This window comes from Protopterus annectens, chromosome 14.part0 (assembly GCF_019279795.1).
Source record: "Protopterus annectens isolate FY-2018-M chromosome 14.part0, PAN1.0, whole genome shotgun sequence".
NCBI lineage: Eukaryota > Metazoa > Chordata > Ceratodontiformes > Protopteridae > Protopterus > Protopterus annectens.
In genome coordinates, this window is record NC_056748.1 from 88,355,620 (window position 1) to 88,378,940 (window position 23,321).

At 37.9% G+C, this 23,321-nt stretch overlaps 1 protein-coding gene across 1 annotated transcript in view; it reads right to left on the reverse strand.

The window, feature by feature from the left end:
- Positions 1 to 23,321, reverse strand: part of LOC122788628 (inactive pancreatic lipase-related protein 1-like) — a 659,185-nt gene that overhangs the window by 142,061 nt on the left and 493,803 nt on the right. The window contains exon 8 of the mRNA XM_044055526.1: positions 3,215 to 3,333. Within this exon, the coding sequence (XP_043911461.1) occupies positions 3,215 to 3,333 (119 nt within the window). The remainder of the gene's footprint in view (positions 1 to 3,214; positions 3,334 to 23,321) is intronic.

Consider the following 23,321-nt stretch of genomic DNA (forward strand, 5'->3'; position numbering starts at 1 on the left):
AGACCAGGAGAGGGAGACATGGAAAAACAGATCAGGAAAACTGGTACAGGAGAGGGAATCATGCATAAACATCAGGAAAACCAAGAACACGATAGGGAGACATGGAGAAACAGATCAGGAAAACGAGTACAGGAGTGGGAGACATGCAGAAACCACTCAGAAAAAACAACAACAGGAGAGGGAGACATGGAGAAACAGGTCAGGAAAACCAGTGCACATTTGGGAGACATGCAAAAGCTTAGTAAAAGACATGAAGCAGCACTGAAAGAACTGCGATGGATGCAAATAGGTGAAGGAACCTCAAAAGACTATGGAGAACAGAAGGATGTTGAGCTAAGATAGGGATAGGCATAGACATACAGCAACACCTACTCTCACTATCCCCTGATTAAACCCCCTACTGCAACCACCCAGGCAGAGAGGGGCACACACAGACACACACACACACACACACACACACACACACACACACACACACACACACACACACACACACACATCATTACACTTTGTGTTAAACTCACAGACTTTCACTTCTAACTCAATCTCTCCATTGAAAGTAACGTGTGAACATGAACATTTGGCCAAGTTAATTAACTTGGCTGGTGGTGCTTCTATGAACTGCTTTGCTGCATAAATCACTTACTGCATGCACTTCCAGTGGACAACACATGACTTATTACCCCCAAATACCTCATTTACATTTGTAGTAATCTGGAAAATCAGCCAACCATGGGCTAAAAAATGGTATAAGCTAGTGATACCTGCAGGAGACAACTTTGAAAACTGCAAAACTGTATTTCTACAGGTTCTTCCCCTAGTGCCCGGAACTAGAAATTTAGACAGTGCCAAAGCCAAGTATCTATGGTATCTCTAACTGGAAATGCCATTTGGGACTGGGCAAATATCAAGAAGTGAAAAACAGACACCAATAAAATGAGAGATAGTATCATACACTTTGCAAGCAGCTGGTTAAAGAGAAAGACTGCATATGATTGTTCCTTTCCAACTTGAGGTATTCTTAAACTGAAATCAGTAATGTCCAGCATAATTTCTGATATTGTTTTTAGGTTGATCTAAGCTTGACTGGTATTGGCAGTGAGGAAATACAAATGCTAGCAATCTTTTTCTTTTTATCTTTTTTGTGGGTGCCTAGCAGATGTTCAGCCATAATCCTGCAATTTCCAGGGTCTTTACTAAGCAATATGATTGAGACTTTATTTGCTACTTTTACTTGTTAGAAGAATCATTCCACCTCATATATGCTTTCCAGGTTGACAGTTTCTAAAAGCCTATAGTTGTGATAAATGGTAGGGATTTATTTTTGTGCTTGATAGACCATGCTTCTGAGATGTTGACACTTGACAGTAGTAGGAATGCCTTCAGAAATCCATTGCTCAGAACGAACATATTTATTCTTCAAAATTCAGGCATTTAATTTGATGTGATTGCAGGGCATTGATATGAGATGAGAGGGGATGCCTGTAAACAGATGAAAGAATAAGGCCGGCCTCAATTCTCTACATAATTGTTGGGAGAAGGTATAAAGAAACAAGATAAGAAAATGGTTAATGTAAAACACAAAATCTCGGATGTAACTCTTCTTATACAAGGAAAGGAATTTCCAGAGCTGCTGCTGATCACTGTGCTGTAAGAAAGAGGAAAAGCATATAGTGGGAGGTAAAAAAGTACATAAAGTTTTACAACTGCATAATAACAAATTCAGAGATCAGACTGATAGCTGTAAAGTAGAATTACTAGTCTAAGCAGGTGTCAAGTTTCTCAGTCCTTAATAGTTTTTAAGTCATGGTTCCTTGAACTTGATTTCTCATGGTTACCTTTCTTTCTTGTTTGCTCGCTTTGCATAAGAGTGATGCTTGTTTGGTTTTGAGAAAGAGTGAGGAGTTTTTAGGGGATGCTGGGAAGTTGCCCGCTGCAAAACTGCTTTCTTTGAGTTTAGGAATGCACTTTTTGCTTGTAAACTGTCTGCACCCCATCATATGTGTCAGAACTATTTGAGTACTTAAGTCATCAGTTTCAGGGAATGTCATCTAGGGATGTATGATGTGAGATCTCCAGATATAAAGAGTCAGAATGAATCCAGTATGGGCATCTTGTATGAGATTTCAGGCAGATAGCAAAAACAAAGTCTCATACTTGTAGCAAGTCGGTCAAATGTTTAAACATGCTTTTAAATTGATGTCAATCAACTGAAATGTTTTACTAATATTTTTGGGCTTGACTGAAAAGTACAAACTCTCTCACAGCACTAAGCTATAATTAAGCAAAAGTTGTGTCAATGTTTGGATTGTTTTTCCTGATATGACTTGATTATATTGAAAACAATGTTGGTGTCCAGGTTTTTGTTCTTACAAAAATGATAGTGGTTATGTTAATGGAAAATATGTATAATTCCATATTTATTTTAGGGTCTATATTATAATCTCGAAGGTTTAAAACTTCGAATCACTAAAGATTGAACTTTAGTGATTGAAGTCTTAAACCATCGAAACCAAAAATAATACTAAATTAAAACAAAAAAAATGTGTGTATGCAGGGGGGGCAAGCCCCCCTGCACCCCCACACCCCCCTACATAACTATACCAACTCCGAGAACGCACTACATTGAAATAAATGGAAATCTCCCCCTACAGAGATTTTCCATTTAAACGTTCGATGTAGTGCGCTTTTGGTATTCTCGTGTCAACAATATCGTATTCGATATTGTCAGACTTCGAGATTTTAATATAGACCCGTATTTTAGAAGAGAATGAGTGCAGTCATGTTTTCATGGTTCAGTATATAAAGTACAATGTTCATGCAAATGCTTCTGTTTACTGTTTTTATACTTGCAGTTAAATAGTGTATGATGCAATATACTTCCCACAAATTTGAAAAATTTTGCTCATGCAACTGATAAATGTTATTATTTTTTTCACAGGTGAATACTAGACTAACTGCCCTGAAGGGCCATTGTAAGCCTAGCCAATAACCAGAGGTCAGTATCAAACCTTATACTTTTTGTTTATAAAATTAACCATTATTCCAAACTCATAGCAGTACTTTCATTGTATCAAGTTGTACTTAAAAATCGATCATGTTCTGTTTTCATTCACAGACTGTAGGAAAACAACTTATAGTATAAATTAAACTCAACAAACTGAAAATAAGTTTGGGATAGCATGCAATAAAATGCTAGTAATATTTTACTTACTGAATTAAAATCACCATAACTGTTGCATGGAAAACCAATAAATCCATCCCTTGTTTTAATGCTTTCTGTATAGTATTTGTAAGCTCTTAAATGGTTACAAGCAACAAAGTCCCGAGTACCTTGAAAAGATGAGAAATCTGTTAGAAACCAAGCCACAAGTGTTCTTTGCAAACGTTTCTGTTTCAAACCAGTTGATGCTTTCATTTGGATCAAAGTTATTTACCCGTGCTGGGATTAAAAAAGATGTGTAAATTAAAGTTATGCACTCTCTGTAACTATGCATCTGTGTTGTCCATTTTCATTCTTCCTCAACGATTAGCTATCGGATCCGACCTTGGACCCAACTCGGCCACATACATTAGACTCTGGGCTCCAACTCATGAGCTCCTCCCTCTGCCTGTAATACCCCAGGAAACTAACTGTATCTCAGATCGAGTTTACTGTCTTATAAGCTCTAAGCATTTAGTGATAAAAAGGAAAAGACAGAGCTGGGGCTCAAACCTGGAATAAAGGGTTCTGGAATAACTACAAGGTCATATTCCAGAAGATGAAAGGAAGGGGGAAGTACGGAGGGGAGTTGAGGAAGAATGATAATGGACAGCATAAATGGAACATTATGATGAGTACATAAGTTTAATGTCTGATCTTGTCTTTTAATTCATTCGTCAACAACTAGGAGAAAGTCCCCAGCCATATAAATCTTGGGTGGCTGTCATGGAAGGATATTCTGGAGCACTGCAGAACCAAATTCAGCTCTGCTTCTCGATGTTAAATCTAGATTGCAATGAGCTATAGAAGTATTAGGATTAGACAAAGTAGCCACTGCACAAATGTCATCAGTTGAAGCTCTAGACCAAAAGGCGGAATAGGTAGCCATGGATAAAAAAAAACACCAAAAGGTTACCGTTCCAAGTTTAATACAATTCAGAGAAGAACACACATAAAACTCTAGCACCTAGTACTATATCATCACAATATTTTAAGTATATTTGTTCCAGAATGCTAGCTTGCAAACCATTAGGATCACCTCCATGAAATAACTTAAAATGTATAGAAACTGGACCGTCGCAATTATGATTTTAATATCTCTCACATTCCTACAGTCTAAGGTTGAATGCTCTCGTAAGTTTCCCTACAAAAAATAAGTCACAGGGGCATTTAAGTATGTAGATCACTCCTTCTGTTTTACAAGTATATCTATCAGTAGGTAGAAACCTAACCCCACTGATCTTAAAAAACATTTTGGAACATATATACAACTCAAACAGCCCCCACAAGGAAAGGTACCTAATGTAGCAAGGGTCCTATAGGAGTACATATTCAGTACCTGAAAACTACTATGCACTAACATAGCTCTTGGGAATACCTTCAGTATGTACTTAAATAGCTGCTTTTTTATTCTTTGGATTCCTGGTTGTATGCATAGCCATGGATATAGTAGAATGTGCTTTAGGAGGCTTTGGTAGGGAGAGACCTCGCTGAGTTTAAACAAAGAATTGCAATCAGAAATCCATTTTGTCAGAGCAGTTTTAGAAACTGGGGATCCCAATCTCTTCAGGCTGAAGGAGACAAAATCTTACTCTGATTTCCTGAACTCCTTTGTTTGATTACAGTGATAAAAACATAGTTGCCTATGTACATATAAAAGGTGCAGCACATACTCTCCTTTGTTAACAAAATTAGGAAAGAAAACGGGCAAATTAATGGCTTGATTAATATTTGCTTCAGACGCTAACATAGGAAAAAAGGATGGATTTCTTCATAAGGTGACACTATCTTTGTGAAAAAATAATGTAAGGAGATTAGGAAGATATATCCTGGAGTTCAGAAGCTCATCTCACAGATGTAATGACTAAAAAGCTGTTTTCCAAGAAAAAAAATTTCAAGTCACATTTAGTTGCTGGTTCAAAGGGCTGTTGTTTTATCCTTTGCAGTATGACTGTTAAATCCCAAGGAGGTGACAGATCTTCCACTGGAGGTCTAAGTAAAAATGTGCCTTTTAGAAAGCCCTTGCACAATTTTAAAGAAGACAGAGGAAGCATTTTCTCCTGAGTGAAAATTACATACAGCTGCTAATTGTGGAAAAACTAGCACTTTCTTGAAAAATAGATGCTAAAAATTCTAGAACTCCAAATACATGAGCGTTGAAATTGTCAAGTTCCTTCTGAAGAGCCATACATTGAGAATCTTTTCCAGTTACTCTTTATTCCTGCAGATCTTTCTTGTAGAAACTTTTTGGAATGATAGAAGTACTTGCTGGACTGGAGCAGAAATCCTGGACTTTCTAGCTGTCAATGGAATTGGAGAAACCATGCAGTCATTTTGAGGCCTGGAATATCAGGAGGCAAGAAAATATCTGGACTGGGGTCCAGTATCCATAGAGGATACTGAAGATGAAACCAAAGGAAGGGGAACCACACTTGGCGAGGGCCAAAGGGGAGGATGAGGATAACTGTGCTCTTCAACCAAAGAGCCTTCTGTAAGAATTTTGAAATCCAAGGTAATAGGAGATAAGCATAAAGGAGACCAGAGGGCCAAACATGGACTAGACCATCTCTCAGTGACTCCCGCTGAGAGGGGATTAGGGCAAAGAACCTGCTTTATTTGGTGTTGAGGGGAGAGGCAAAAAGATCGCAACAAGGTTAGCCCCAATAGCGGAAAATTCTCTCCACTACTGAGTGATTGAGAGATCACTTGTGCTGCATCAAAAGGAACCTGCTGAGTCCATCTGTTAAGATGCTGAACTTCTATGGCATGTGTGTTACCAATAGAAAGCAGTTGGAAGAGATTGCCCACTGCCACACTCTCATTGCCTCTCAGCAAAGTGGGTAAGAATGGGTTCCCCCATTTGTTGCTGTACCAAACCACAATCATGTTGCCAGTTTGCATTGCAATGGTTCCCTGAGGAAGAACATCTTCAAAGGCCTGCAATGCTAGTAGGACCACTCTCATCACTAGGACACTGATATGTGAATTGGTCTCTTGGGGGACCATGTGCCTTGGACCATCCCATACCCCCACCCCAATTGGGAAAGGTCCATGGTCACTGTCACAACTGGAAGAGACAGAAAAAAAAATGGCCTACGGAAACTTCATCCGATTGAATCCACCAAAGATGATCCTTGACTGGAAAAGACAGTGGATGATGCAGAATAGACCATTGAACAGCTACAGTCCATTGAAGAATGTGCATATAAAATGGGTCACTAGAACTAAGGTTATGGCTACTGCCATCAAACCTAGAGCCTGAAAGACAAGTCTGGCTGGAGGAGAAGGGTGAAGTGAAACTTAATTATATCCACATGATGTAAAGGAAGTGAGGCTATCTGACTTATTGTGTTCATCTAAGCACCTAAGAACTCTAGGCTCTGAACAGGCTGTAGATGAGATTCGGACGGGTTGACTGAAATGCTTAGCATCTGACAAAGTTGGAGGAAATAGTACCTGGACTGCTCTAGAAGATGTTTGGTCAAGGTGGCGAGGAGCCAGTCATCTAGATATAGAGACACTCGGAATCCCAGCAGTCTCAGGTAAGCTGCAACCACTGCCATACACTTGGTAAACACCCTGGGGGCTGTAGTGAGATCAAAGGGCAGGGCTCTGAACAGATAGTGACTCACCCCTGACCAAAAGTGCAGAAATCTTCAGGATTGTTTGTTCAACTTGATGTGATCATAGCATCCTGAAGATTGATTGAGCACATCCAATTGTCCTTGCATAAAAATGGCAGAATGGATTGAACCATGACCATTCAGAATTTTGACGTCTTCACAAATTGGATCAGTTTGCTTAGATCCAGAATTGATCTCAAGTCCTCGGTCTTTCTTGAGACTAAGGAGAACTTTGATTAAGTTCTGAATCTTCTGTGGTCTGGTGGGACCTCCTGTATGCCTCTTTTGTCTAACAGCTTTTGAATCTCTTGAGCTGCAGCTTCACTCTGACTGGGTGGGGCATTCAGAAGTTTTCTTATTTTGTTTGGGGGAATCTGAGAAAATGGTATGAAATAACATCTGGATATGATTTTCAGTACCTCCATTTTTTTGTTATAGAAGCCAATGTGTCTGGGTGCAAAGACAAGTGCCCCCAAACTGCCTCCAGTGGTGAACAGTCTGGCAACCCTTCAGGAGTGCTGAAAGGATTTATCTGAAAAGGAATATCAGAAGCCCTGGTTTTGTGGGCCTCCTGGAGGAGATGTCCCTGTATGAATCCTGGAAAGATCTCAAACCACATTTTTGCCTCCTATTTGATTCCAGGAAAATAATCATTGAGGGGTATAACACAGTATCCCTATGGCAGACCACATCTTTCCATCCTGTTCACTCTGGGAAAGCATTCTTTTCACAGCAGGACCAAACAATGAAGCTTCATCAAAAGAAGAATTGATATAAAAAGACTTGAAAGGCTCTGCAAAGTTGCATAAATGCATCAAGGCATGTCTCCTGACAGCTATGACTGAACCGGCAACCCATGAGGGACCCTCCACATCACGGAATATTAAGCTCATGGATGCATTGGAAATGGATAATAGAGTGGCCAGCTCTGAAGAGGACCTCTTGTAGTCCGCCATGGACAATGACTCAGGATTTGGAGAGTTCCTTAGTCAAATCCCACTTTAGTCTTGTGAAGTGCTCTAAGTAATTCAGGTAATTCAGGGACGTCAAGGCAAAGGTCACTGAAGCACAAATGTGCATTCTAAACCTGTTCATCCCCCCCTGAACTCTATGTTAGCAGGATGGACTGAGGAGCTCTGCCCCACTAGCTCCTTTTTAGTGGCTGCCACCACAACCATAGCATCACTGGGGGGCTCCTTTACTCCAGCAGTGCCAAAAATGTATCCAGGAGTCAGGAAAAGGGCTCAACAGAATCCTGTTCCTTCCACACCCGGCCAGAGATTAAATTAATAAGCTCATCTCCTGGAAAATCACCCAAGACATAGATGGGCCAGATTCAAAAGCTTCCAGAAAAACTGAGTCCTCTGCAAAGGAGGTATCTGAAGTCCATTCACCTTTTTGTTTAAGGATTTCTAGGATATCTCCAAAGGAGATGTTATCTGGCGGAGATCTGAGGGACCACTCTCTTTCATTGAAGTTAGTATCTTCTATGATAGATTCCATAGGGGAATCTGTGTCTCTTTTTACACTTTCTCTTTCTGGGAACCTCTTCAGTGGGATGGTCTGGAGAGGTATCCAAAGAGATGAGGAGTTCTTTGATGGAGACCATCTGGATGTTAGATGGTACTGGCTGTTCCTGTGGAGTAGACTTGAGAGGATTACAGCTCAGACCTGAAGAAGGAAAGGATGTAGGATCCAAGAAGGAGACAGAAGTCAAATTTCTTGGTCGAGAGAAAGCCCTCTCCACTACCTCAAAGGCAGATGGACTGGGAAAAGTTGTGGCTGACCACGCCAGAGCTGAAACCTCTGAAGCTAACAAGCCTTGACCCTGCCCAGATCTGTGCCTTGAGGAGGGAGTAGGACCTGAGCTTTCCAATGCTGAAGCTCCATGGAGCAAGGAAGGCTTCAATAACATTGGAGTGGAACCCAGCCCCTGGATTCAGTGCCAGTTCTTCAGCTCTGAGACTCATTCTGATCCAAAGGAACTGGAGTAGAACTAGTTAGGGAGGCCATCTGAGTTGAAGATCTAGTAATGTTCGGATCCAAAGTCAACATTCTCAGGACTGTTAGATCCAAGGGCTCCAAAATGTGGGACGGATCAGAGAAGGAGAGATCACTACATGAGAAGTGCGTGGAAGGCTCATGGATCTGATGGGAGACAAAGACTATATAAATCCATCTGAATCTGAGCTCTAAGGAACTTCCTCATCATCCTATCCATGTCAGCTTTTGAAAGTCTTCTGAAGGACCTACTGGAAGAGGTGGTTGATTGGGACCTAGACTCTCTTCTCGAGCTGAGGAGAAACAGGCTCAGTGGTGAACCAGGACTGAGCAGGTTTGAAGAGATTTAGTCTGGAGAAAAGTCAGAGCCAAGGGTGTGGAATCTGTGTGCTTTCTGCTAGGATCTGAAGAAGTCAGATCCAATGTTTTTTGAATTTTCTGTGGAGGCTCTGAAGAAGACGAGGTAGAGGTAGTACCCTTCAGAGAATGGGTGGAGGATCTTTTTTGAGATTCCTCACACCTCCAAAGAGAATTTTGCAGATTTAACAGGGGTTTAAGTCCCTGAAGAAGAAGAAGAATGCAACAGTATCCCCTTAAGCACTAAGTGCCTAGAATTAACGTCAGCACAGATGAAGCAGCTGGTATTGAGGTGCAACAATCCAAGACAGTAGACACACTCCCTGTGGGCATAAAAGTTGGGAATCTTATGCCTACAGGATATGCACATTTTAAACCTGTTGTTTTTTGGCTCTTTAAGAAGAAAAATTAACAATGGCATAGAAAAAGGGTTAATAGCAGACATAGAAAGGAAAGATTTGTTTTAGTTAAGTTAACTACTAGCAATGGTAGAATGGAATACCCTCTAGAGGGTAGACAAATTGGTAAAGAAAGATGAGTACCAGCAATGGTACAGACAAACCTACCAAAGGGTAGAAAAGGTTACTGGAAAGAAAAACCTGAATAATTACAATCAGGATAAAGAGGTGGGTAATTACAAACAGACAGATGAAAAGTTTTAAAAGAAGAACTACTCACACAAAGCTGAACAATACCCAGAAAAGCTCTCAGAGGAGGATCTGCATCTGTGCATTATGGTGGCAAATGAGATCAGAGGTACATATTTGACTGAGGCATTGTGGGTAGAGGGAGGAGCTCATGAGTTGATCTGACATTCTAGTGTATGTGACCAAGTCAGATCTGAGGTTGGATCCAATACTCAATTGCTGAGGATCGAATGAAAAGGACAACATCAGATCTTATAGTTTAGACTATGTTTCAGTTCCATTCTGTACTGCGTACAGTACCTGATAGATTTAACATGTACATCCATCTGAGAACATCTACATCTGCTTGCCTCCCTGCACAACAGTTACTGCATTTTAAATACAAATGCTTTCTGATGAACTGTAACTTAAATTGTCTTAGTACAGAAAACACCCTGAGAGGCTCTTCATCTTACTGTGGATGATATTTCAGTAGTTACAAAGGAAAGTTATCTACTTACCGTATCAATAGATTTGGAACAGCAGGTCTGTCACTGCTTAAAGATGTTCTGATACTGTCAGGTATTAGGACAGCTTAGCATTTGAAACTTTCTCATCCTATTATTCCCTCCTATTTCCCCATCCAGATCTCTAGTATGCCACGCAAAGTGGACAAACATAACCAAAAACCTCTTTATCTAGTCAGTAATGGGGGAAGAAGTGTGGAATATTAACAAGGATGAATTTGTTAATCGAAGTACATAACTTTAGGATCAGGAATGAAGAGGTTCAGCCTCATTAAATAGAAGAATAGAATCCAGAGTTAATGTTTCTTGGTAGTTAAACAAAACAAACAAAGTCAAAATTCAGAAGAAGGCAGTAATAGTGTCCAAAAGCAGTAGACAAACTGCAACAAATCCAAACTCTTGAACGCAAATTTATTGTTGAGATAAAAAGCGTTTTCGCTGCTACATTAGGAATGCAGCTTCTTCAGAAAAAACAGTAACAGTAAAAAAAGCGCGAACAACTCATTTAAAACAGTAAGGCGGAAGTGTGTCAACAGGCATCACTTCCTAGTATCGCGCTATAAATATATTAGTCAAACAGTTAGATACAAGCCAAAATGAAATCAACTACATAAAAAATACATAATAAACATATTAAACATATTTAAAACAGTTAAATATAAAAATCACTATATAAATCATGTACCCTAAAAATTCCTATATAAAGGTGACTGCAATATTACTAATCTAACTAATTCATATACCTTCTCATTTTTAAAACCACTGAAATGTTACAGTTGTCATTTAAACCAGGACAACTAAAGGCATTTAATTTAATTTGCCATTCTAATTCCCGTAGCTCCAAAAGAAGGTTAAATGGACCTCCCCTAATGCTAATGGGAATATGGTCTATTCCCATAAATGAAAAACTGTGATTAGGAAATTTTGACACATGTTTAGCTAAAGCGTTGTCCTCTTTATTATTTCTAATGGCATAAATATGTTCATATATCCGTTGACGGAACTTCCGGTCCGTCTTGCCAATATAGAATCCAGGACAGTTGTTACAAAATGCTGCATAAACAACTGATTTTGACTCACAATTAATTGTGTGGTTGATTCCATATTTTTTGTCTCTAACATGAAAAGACAAACCACACTTGATGAATTTACACCAGTTACAGGCCCCACATATTATTGACCCTTTACATCTATAGAATTGGTTGATGGTTGATTTACTTTGTAATATTTCTTTCAAATTCTTACCTTTCCTAAAAACCACTCTTGGGTGGAATCCTAATTTATCAGATAGGAAGGTATCATTACTAATAAAAAAACAATTCTTAGAGATGATATTACATATTTCTCTAGAATCATTGTTAAAGGTCGTTATAAAGCTAGTAGGGAATTTTCTTTTAGTGTCTTCATGATGTCTTGATGAAGACAAATTAACTGGTGTATCCTGAATCAAGTCATGTTCGGGGCTCACATTTATACCTTGATTGGTAGTCCCTAAATTATTAAATTCTTTTAATAAAGGTTGATAGAAACCAGTAGAACGTTTGAATTCAATTTCTGTAATAATTTCATCTAGAAGGGTGTCTGGGTAGCCTCTATTGATAAATTGACTTCTCAAAAAAGTACATTCTAGATTAAATGAATGTACTGAGCTACACATACGGACAGCTCTAACTAGCAGTCCTTTTACTATCACTCGTTTTTGTTTGAAAGAATGCGAGCTAGTAAAATGGAGTAGTGAGTTACAATGAGTTGGTTTCCGAAAGACACAAGATGTATACATTCTAGCTAAACTTTCCTTTTTCAGTTTAACATCTAAGTAGTCAATCTCTTCGGTGGAAAAATGGTACGTGAACTTGAGAAAGCTTGTAGTCTGGTTCATAAAACAAACTAAAGCTTCTGCTTTGGCTACACCGCCATGCAGTAAGATAAAAATATCATCCAAATAACGTGTGTACAAGCAAAGTTGTTCCTTAAACATTGGGTTTTGTAAGATGAATTTGTTTTCCCAAAAGGCCATAAACATATTGGCTACGCTCGCCCCACACGGGGAGCCCATTGCTACTCCCTGTTTTTGTAGATATATTTTATTATCAAAAATGAAAAAATTAGATGTTAAAACTATATCAAGTAGTTCTGTTACTATGTCAATTTCATTATTGATTACTTCAAGTTCACATAATTTCAACTCAATCCACTCAATTGCTTCCTGGTGTGGGATGGATGTGTATAGATCCACCACGTCGATGGTAAGGAAGTTATTATTGTCATCATATATGACATTGTTCATATTGTTTAGAAAGGTCCAAGAGTCCTTGCAGATAGTAGGAATATTCTTGATATATTTAATTAAAATAAAGTCAATGAATTTTGCACAAGAATAAGTCATAGAAAATCTACCGTCTACAAGTGCCCTCATAGGTGGGTTCACAAGATCCTTGTGGATCTTGGGAATCCCAAAACATCACTGGAACTTTAGGGAAAGAAATATCCAGAAAATTGTACAAATCATGATCAATTTTCCCTGCAAGGAACATGTCACTAAGATAATCTCTAATTCTTTTGGACATCATATTCATTTCATTAAGAGAGGATGGACTATAAGCCGTAGAATCCAAAACTGCCAGCATTTTCTCATTATAACTAGTATTTTCCAACATAACAAGTCCACCTCCTTTATCAGGTTTTACAATCCTAATGGGTAATGATTTAAGGTCGTGTAAGGGTCTTCTCTGGTCTTTAGTGATATTCTGATAAAGACAATGCTTATTAGGGATGGAAATATTTTTTATATGTCTAAAATCAACTTCACAGGCATTTTCAAAGAAACATAACCCTATGTGAAGTGGAGGGTTAAAAATACTAGGGAGTGTAAATTCATCAAGTGTGGTTTGTCTTTTCATGTTAGAGACAAAAAATATGGAATCAACCACACAATTAATTGTGAGTCAAAATCAGTTGTTTATGCAGCATTTTGTAACAACTGTCCTGGATTCTATATTGGCAAGACGGACCGGAAGTTCCGTCAATGGATATATGAACATATTTATGCCATTAGAAATAATAAAGAGGACAACGCTTTAGCTAAACATGTGTCAAAATTTCCTAATCACAGTTTTTCATTTATGGGAATAGACCATATTCCCATTAGCATTAGGGGAGGTCCATTTAACCTTCTTTTGGAGCTACGGGAATTAGAATGGCAAATTAAATTAAATGCCTTTAGTTGTCCTGGTTTAAATGACAACTGTAACATTTCAGTGGTTTTAAAAATGAGAAGGTATATGAATTAGTTAGATTAGTAATATTGCACTCACCTTTATATAGGAATTTTTAGGGTACATGATTTATATAGTGATTTTTATATTTAACTGTTTTAAATATGTTTAATATGTTTATTATGCATTTTTTATGTAGTTGATTTCATTTTGGCTTGTATCTAACTGTTTGACTAATATAGTTATAGCGCGATACTAGGAAGTGATGCCTGTTGACACACTTCCGCCTTACTGTTTTAAATGAGTTGTTCGCGCTTTTTTTACTGTTGCTGTTTTTTCTGAAGAAGCTGCATTCCTAATGTAGCAGCGAAAATGCTTTTTATCTCAACAATAAATTCGCGTTCAAGAGTTTGGATTTGTTGCAATTTGTCTACTGCTTTTGGACACTATTACTGCCTTCTTCTGAATTTTGACTTTGTTTGTTTTGTGTGCCGATTTCCCAGTCTGTCGTGTTGTGTGATATGGCTTCAGATCGTGGCAGTAGTCCTTGTACACCCGCTATCTTTCGGACTGATAATCCTGGTCAGATGTCTTCTGATATGGATCTGGGTGCTCTCCTTTTATCGATATCGCAGAGGATGGATTTATTACATCAACGGATGGATTCTATTGAGAAAAACAATAGAATCGAGTCAAACAGTTTACCGGCAGTTAATTCTACTGCTGACGTTTTGGTTCTACATGCGGATTTACCTCCAGTACCTTCTTCATTTTCTGATGTTAGCTCTATTCCTAATGCGCAACCTGTAGCACAGCCTACTAGGACTTCTTGTGTGAACACTGACCTGGCACTACGAGAACCCAATAATGACCCCAGGCTTATTGGCGTTCCTATAATATCCGAATGGATGAACAATTTGGAAGCTTTTGCTTTCTCAGGGATACCTGTTGTGGAACGACCGGCTTTGGGCATTGGAGAAAGTAGTGTTTCAGTGAATACTATTATTGACAACCTCAAAAAACTTGATACCAAATTATTAAAACTTAAAAAATTGCAGTTGGAAGTCTCTTACTTCCAACAGTGTTTAAATGAGAGTATGGTTCCTAAAGGGTTGCGGAGTGCATTCGCACCCTCTGGACTTATTCAAGACGATGCCTTTTTTACAGATTTAGTAGAGTTATTTGAATGACAAGGGTCGCAGCTTCTTGAATTGCTTATTAAACATTACACTGTCAATATTTCCAAAATTACAGAGGAGATTAAATCCCTCGACGATATTATAAAGTTAGATGCGGATTTTTTAAGATATAAATTTGATTATAACCGCATTTTTAATAGTATAGACAGTTTAATGGCTAAATTGAAACAGAATAAAACAAAAAAGCTTTGCAGGGATAGATTAGCTTATCAAAACAAACAAGCCTATCCTAAATATTAAAAAAATCTACTGTATGTGAAGCTCGTACCAGACTAGATACTCTAGATACCTTTGATATAGTGGAACAAGATTCCCCCCTTGATGAACATGATGGTGAAACTACGTCTCACAACAATGAGGTGAGACGTAGTAACAGAATCAAAGGGAACAATTCCAATAAAGGGAGAAATGGTAATAATGGCAATTTTCAAGGTAACACCAATAGTCGGAATAACAACAAAGGTTTTTTTAGGGCAACTTCCCCAACGTACTTATTGGACCAGGAGCAGAGTCAGGAACAATTAACATCTAGAGACATCCTGGATGAGTCCAATTTGCATTTTGGAACTCAAGACAATTTATACAGTTTTCCTTTAATACAGACCAACGTAAAAGGTGATTTTAAAATTTATAATTTTACTAACTTTTCCTTGTCACCTGATCTTATCGAATTGTTGGCCTGTGGAAACACATTTGTTCCGAGTTGTAGTTTTGACCTAACAAGAACGATCATTGATTTGAAATGTTATGTTAGGAAATTGAACTTGGGCCTGCTTTTTAATAATGACACGACTACAGTCCAAAATTTACTGAGACTCCCTAGTATTTTTAACCCTTCACTTCACATAGGGTTACGTTTCTTTGAAAATGCCTGTGAAGTTGATTTTAGACATATAAAAAATATTTCCATCCCTAATAAGCATTGTCTTTATCAGAATATCACTAAAGACCAGAGAAGAGCCTTACACGACCTTAAATCATTACCCATTAGGATTGTAAAACCTGATAAAGGAGGTGGACTTGTTATGTTGGAAAATACTAGTTATAATGAGAAAATGCTGGCAGTTTTGGATTCTACGGCTTATAGTCCATCCTCTCTTAATGAAATGAATATGACATCCAAAAGAATTAGAGATTATCTTAGTGACATGTTCCTTGCAGTGAAAATTGATCATGATTTGTACAATTTTCTGGATATTTCTTTCCCTAAAGTTCTAGTGATGTTTGGGATTCCCAAGATCCACAAGGATCTTGTGAACCCACCTATGAGGGCACTTGTAGACGGTAGATTTTCTGTGACTTATTCTTGTGCAAAATTAATTGACTTTATTTTAATTAAATATATCAAGAATATTCCTACTATCTGCAAGGACTCTTGGACCTTTCTAAACAATATGAACAATGTCATATATGATGACAATAATAACTTCCTTACCATCGACGTGGTGGATCTATACACATCCATCCCACACCAGGAAGCAATTGAGTGGATTGAGTTGAAATTACGTGAACTTGAAGTAATCAATAATGAAATTGACATAGTAACAGAACTACTTGATATAGTTTTAACATCTAATTTTTTTCATTTTTGATAATAAAATATATCTACAAAAACAGGGAGTAGCAATGGGCTCCCCGTGTGGGGCGAGCGTAGCTAATATGTTTATGGCCTTTTGGGAAAACAAATTCATCTTACAAAACCCAATGTTTAAGGAACAACTTTGCTTGTACACACATTATTTGGATGATATTTTTATCTTACTGCATGGCGGTGTAGCCGAAGCAGAAGCTTTAGTTTGTTTTATGAACCAGACTACAAGCTTTCTCAAGTTCACGTACCATTTTTCCACCGAAGAGATTGACTACTTAGATGTTAAACTGAAAAAGGAAAGTTTAGCTAGAATGTATACATCTTGTGTCTTTCGGAAACCAACTCATTGTAACTCACTACTCCATTTTACTAGCTCGCATCCTTTCAAACAAAAACGAGCGATAGTAAAAGGACTGCTAGTTAGAGCTGTCCGTATGTGTAGCTCAGTACATTCATTTAATCTAGAATGTACTTTTTTGAGAAGTCAATTTATCAATAGAGGCTACCCAGACACCCTTCTAGACGAAATTATTACAGAAATTGAATTCAAACGTTCTACTGGTTTCTATCAACCTTTATTAAAAGAATTTAATAATTTAGGGACTACCAATCAAGGTATAAATGTGAGCCCCGAACATGACTTGATTCAGGATACACCAGTTAATTTGTCTTCATCAAGACATCATGAAGACACTAAAAGAAAATTCCCTACTAGCTTTATTACGACCTTTAACAATGATTCTAGAGAAATATGTAATATCATTTCTAAGAATTGTTTTTTTATTAGTAATGATACCTTCCTATCTGATAAATTAGGATTCCACCCAAGAGTGGTTTTTAGGAAAGGTAAGAATTTGAAAGAAATATTACAAAGTAAATCTACCATCAACCAATTCTATAGATGTAAAGGGTCAATAATATGTGGGGCCTGTAACTGGTGTAAATTCATCAAGTGTGGTTTGTCTTTTCATGTTAGAGACAAAAAATATGGAATCAACCACACAATTAATTGTGAGTCAAAATCAGTTGTTTATGCAGCATTTTGTAACAACTGTCCTGGATTCTATATTGGCAAGACGGACCGGAAGTTCCATCAACGGATATATGAACATATTTATGCCATTAGAAATAATAAAGAGGACAACGCTTTAGCTAAACATGTGTCAAAATTTCCTAATCACAGTTTTTCATTTATGGGAATAGACCATATTCCCATTAGCATTAGGGGAGGTCCATTTAACCTTCTTTTGGAGCTACGGGAATTAGAATGGCAAATTAAATTAAATGCCTTTAGTTGTCCTGGTTTAAATGACAACTGTAACATTTCAGTGGTTTTAAAAATGAGAAGGTATATGAATTAGTTAGATTAGTAATATTGCACTCACCTTTATATAGGAATTTTTAGGGTACATGATTTATATAGTGATTTTTATATTTAACTGTTTTAAATATGTTTAATATGTTTATTATGTATTTTTTATGTAGTTGATTTCATTTTGGCTTGTATCTAACTGTTTGACTAATATATTTATAGCGCGATACTAGGAAGTGATGCCTGTTGACACACTTCCGCCTTACTGTTTTAAATGAGTTGTTCGCGCTTTTTTTACTGTTACTGTTTTTTCTGAAGAAGCTGCATTCCTAATGTAGCAGCGAAAACGCTTTTTATCTCAACAATAAATTTGCGTTCAAGAGTTTGGATTTGTTGCAGTTTGTCTACTGCTTTTGGACACTATTACTGCCTTCTTCTGAATTTTGTCTTTGTTTGTTTTGTGTGCCGATTTCCCAGTCTGTTGTGTTTCTTGGTAGTTACCCACAGTGGCCATAATGTCTGATTACTGTGGTACTAAAATCTACACCTGGATATTGTATTGAGCTTACAGAGTCTTACGAAAGCATTCAGTGAAGTTCCCATGGCTGCCGCACAAAAACATGCAAGACTGCATTGCTGAAAAAAAACTGGTGAGTTAGCAGCTGCTGTAAGAGAATGAACCCCAGGTTTAGAAGGCAAAGGTTTGTTGTAGTTCTCACAGCGATATTTACTGTGGTCTGTACTACTTCTAAAAGGTCACTTTGTATACTTTACAGTCCTGCTTCATTTTGGAAAAGGTATGAGCAGCTGACAATCTCTTCTAAAAGCTGTTGGTCTACATCCATACAACGAAGTATAATAAAATCCCAATAAGAAGTAACGTAGGTTTGTGTAAAAAAACTTAAATGTTTTTAATTCTTTTTAATATAAAGTGAATTCATATAAAAATAGGAATCAAAGCTTAGCAGCTGTTTAAGTACTGGACTCAGTGACAGTCATTTAGATCAGGAGAATGCAAGGCTTCTAATTTAAGTTGCCGGAGTAATTCTTTGTTCTCAGTTCTGCCCTCCTATGAACCACCCCTAGCATTAGACAAAACTCCTTCTAAAATAATAAATGAAAATTGCCTAAAGGAAACACATTTTACTGACTGAACAAAACATTATTTACTCTACCCTTGATAATGTCATAAGTGCCTTCATATATACTTTTCTTAAAAAGGCATTCAGTTTTAGCCACATAAAATGTACGGCACTCTGAACAAACTGCTAAGTATATCGCTCCTACTGTATTACAGTTTCCTCCATTGTGAAAGACAATATAATTTAATGTATTGTTAAGAATTTAAGATTCATTTTCCAAAATGAATCTACAGTACATTGGATACGAGCCTGGCATTTTCTGGTACCTTTCTTTGTAGTCATGTGTATGTGAACTATCTCAGTTTTTTCTGTCATGATTTTAATATTTCTTAACTTCTTGTATATATAAAAAAAACAGTTCATCACCCAAGATACATCTAATTTTTTGTCACCCCCCCAAGAATGTTCCAGATTTTGCTGACAGTACTTTTGATAATTACAGCCTCTAAGAATGCAGCATCACTTAACCCGTCTCTGACAGGTGTTGAACCCTCATCATTGAGTGTAGCAGCTGGATTTTGCATGGGGTGTATTTGGTGTGGCTTCTTTCCCAAGCCAGCACCCAAAAGAGGAACATATTTTGTACCTCATCCTGCCATAATTTCATTACTAATTTGCTTTACCAACTCACTGGGTATTCTCTATCCAAAAACATCCATTCTAATTTTTTTCTCTCAACATCAAATACATGCCTGTCAGAAATCATCCTAGCAAATCTTACAAATTGGCCTTTAACTAAACTCTTTTCTGGAACAGTGGGTGATGGCTATGGAAATGGAGATAGGCATTACAAAATGTGGGCTTTCATAGCAGATATGGAGATAGGCATTACAAAATGTGGGCTTTCATAGCAGATATGGAGATAGGCATTACAAAATGTGGGCTTTCATAGCAGATATGGAGATAGGCATTACAAAATGTGGGCTTTCATAGCAGATATGGAGATAGGCATTACAAAATGTGGGCTTTCATAGCAGATATGGAGATAGGCATTACAAAATGTGGGCTTTCATAGCAGATATGGAGATAGGCATTACAAAATGTGGGCTTTCATAGCAGATATGGAGATAGGCATTACAAAATGTGGGCTTTCATAGCAGATATGGAGATAGGCATTACAAAATGTGGGCTTTCATAGCAGATATGGAGATAGGCATTACAAAATGTGGGCTTTCATAGCAGATATGGAGATAGGCATTACAAAATGTGGGCTTTCATAGCAGATATGGAGATAGGCATTACAAAATGTGGGCTTTCATAGCAGATATGGAGATAGGCATTACAAAATGTGGGCTTTCATAGCAGATATGGAGATAGGCATTACAAAATGTGGGCTTTCATAGCAGATATGGAGATAGGCATTACAAAATGTGGGCTTTCATAGCAGATATGGAGATAGGCATTACAAAATGTGGGCTTTCATAGCAGATATGGAGATAGGCATTACAAAATGTGGGCTTTCACAGCAGATATGGAGATAGGCATTACAAAATGTGGGCTTTCATAGCAGATATGGAGATAGGCATTACAAAATGTGGGCTTTCATAGCAGATATGGAGATAGGCATTACAAAATGTGGGCTTTCATAGCAGATATGGAGATAGGCATTACAAAATGTGGGCTTTCATAGCAGATATGGAGATAGGCATTACAAAATGTGGGCTTTCATAGCAGATATGGAGATAGGCATTACAAAATGTGGGCTTTCATAGCAGAAATGGAGATAGGCATTACAAAATGTGGGCTTTCATAGCATATATGGAGATAGGCATTACAAAATGTGGGCTTTCATAGCAGATATGGAGATAGGCATTACAGAAATGGAGATAGGCATTACAAAATGTGGGCTTTCATAGCAGATATGGAGATAGGCATTACAAAATGTGGGCTTTCATAGCAGATATGGAGATAGGCATTACAAAATGTGGGCTTTCATAGCAGATATGGAGATAGGCATTACAAAATGTGGGCTTTCATAGCAGATATGGAGATAGGCATTACAAAATGTGGGCTTTCATAGCAGATATGGAGATAGGCATTACAAAATGTGGGCTTTCATAGCAGATATGGAGATAGGCATTACACAAAATGTGGGTTTTCTTAGCTGATATGGAGATAGGCATTACAAAATGTGGGCTTTCATAGCAGATATGGAGATAGGCATTACAAAATGTGGGCTTTCATAGCAGAAATGGAGATAGGCATTACAAAATGTGGGCTTTCATAGCATATGGAGATAGGCATTACAAAATGTGGGCTTTCATAGCAGATATGGAGATAGGCATTACAAAATGTGGGCTTTCATAGCAGATATGGAGATAGGCATTACAAAATGTGGGCTTTCATAGCAGATATGGAGATAGGCATTACAAAATGTGGGCTTTCATAGCAGATATGGAGATAGGCATTACAAAATGTGGGCTTTCATAGCAGATATGGAGATAGGCATTACAAAATGTGGGCTTTCATAGCAGATATGGAGATAGGCATTACAAAATGTGGGCTTTCATAGCAGATATGGAGATAGGCATTACAAAATGTGGGCTTTCATAGCAGATATGGAGATAGGCATTACAAAATGTGGGCTTTCATAGCAGATATGGAGATAGGCATTACAAAATGTGGGCTTTCATAGCAGATATGGAGATAGGCATTACAAAATGTGGGCTTTCATAGCAGATATGGAGATAGGCATTACAAAATGTGGGCTTTCATAGCAGATATGGAGATAGGCATTACAAAATGTGGGCTTTCATAGCAGATATGGAGATAGGCATTACAAAATGTGGGCTTTCATAGCAGATATGGAGATAGGCATTACAAAATGTGGGCTTTCATAGCATATATGGAGATAGGCATTACAAAATGTGGGCTTTCATAGCATATATGGAGATAGGCATTACAAAATGTGGGCTTTCATAGCAGATATGGAGATAGGCATTACAAAATGTGGGCTTTCATCGTAGATACAAAACTCCCTGTTTCCTGGGTGTTGATAGTATCCAAGTAGTTCATTTGCTTTACTTGTAATTGGTAAGTGAATTTTAAAAAGGATGTTGTAGAATTAATGTAAGTTACAAATTTATTAACTAGTTCACCACCATCTTTCCATAATATAAAGATGTCGTCCAAAAATCGCACATACAATTTAATACTGTTGAAAAACTCTGAATCAAATATAAACACCCTTTCCCAAGAAAGCATAACCAAGTTTGCAAATACAAGGCACAGGCTGCCCCCATGGCAACACCTCTAACCTGTCTGAAGACCTCACTCTCAAAATCAATGTAATTATTCAGTAAAATAACTTCCATCAGGTCAAATAACAGTCTAATTTCTAGAGATGTTAAAAAGTTAAACCTAACTAAGGCATCACAAAACAGTTCCATACCAGTTCCCTGTGGTATACATGAATATAAATCCACAACATCAATGGCTGAAGCAGAGAGACCCTCTTCCCATAATTCTTAAATGGATTTTTATGCATACTCTGGTGCAATAAATACTTTACTTTATTTATAATGTGACTTGTTCTGTGGTTGTTGCTCATTTTCTCTTGGTATATGTTACTCATGGATATATCAGGGAGGAGCCGGTCACCCAAAGTGAGGGACTCTTTCACCCCTTGCAACCTCTTTGTTTCATCAATTACAAGCAGACATTTGGTGAACACCCTGGGATCTGAGATGAAACCAAACAGAAAGGTCTGGAATTCATAGTGCCCGACTCCTATAAGAAAGCAAACATACCTCCTGGACTACAGGTGTTTTGAAGATCAAAAGAGCACATCCAGTCTCCTTCTTATAACATAGAAGGATGGATGGATTACATTGATACTATTCAATTGTTCCTTGAGGATGAAATCTAAGATGAGCCTGAGGTCTTTCATCTGCTATAGTAATAAAAATATCTCTTAATAATATCTTAATATTTTCTGGTATGGCAGAACTGGTAACCATTTCAAATATTGGGACTGGCTAGAATGAGTCCTGAAACACAGAGATTGAATGGCTGAAAAATAGGACTTCCACATTCTAAGTCCAAGATGGCTATTTCTCTGAATGTTCCTTCCTGCAAGGTACGGCAATTGCAGAGTTGGTATATATAAGTTTGGGGGTGGTGGGGGTTGCCCTGCAAACTGTGGGATGAAGGGCAGGTTGTCCCCCTGAAAAAAAGAAATTTAAAGGAGAAAAGCAATCTTCAAGAGTCAGTGGGGTGTTTTTTGGCTTATTCACTCAGCAATTTGAGTGCCAGCATTTCAACAGGGAGCCTCCCAAGCTTGTAAATATTTCATCTCTCAAGTCCCTACTTACACATATCAAGGGTACCAGAACTTGTCAGAGATTTGGGATGCATGGCTAGACTTAAAAAGGCCCTTGTGGTTGTTAGCCTAGTAAACACCTATGAACCTGTGAGCCATCAGAACTCTTGAATGGCTCTTTTTGAAAGATAGTTTAAGACATCTTTTCTTGCTGAAATTTTCTGGTGATGTCAGACACAGGGCAAGGGTAAGGAGTGGGTCTGGG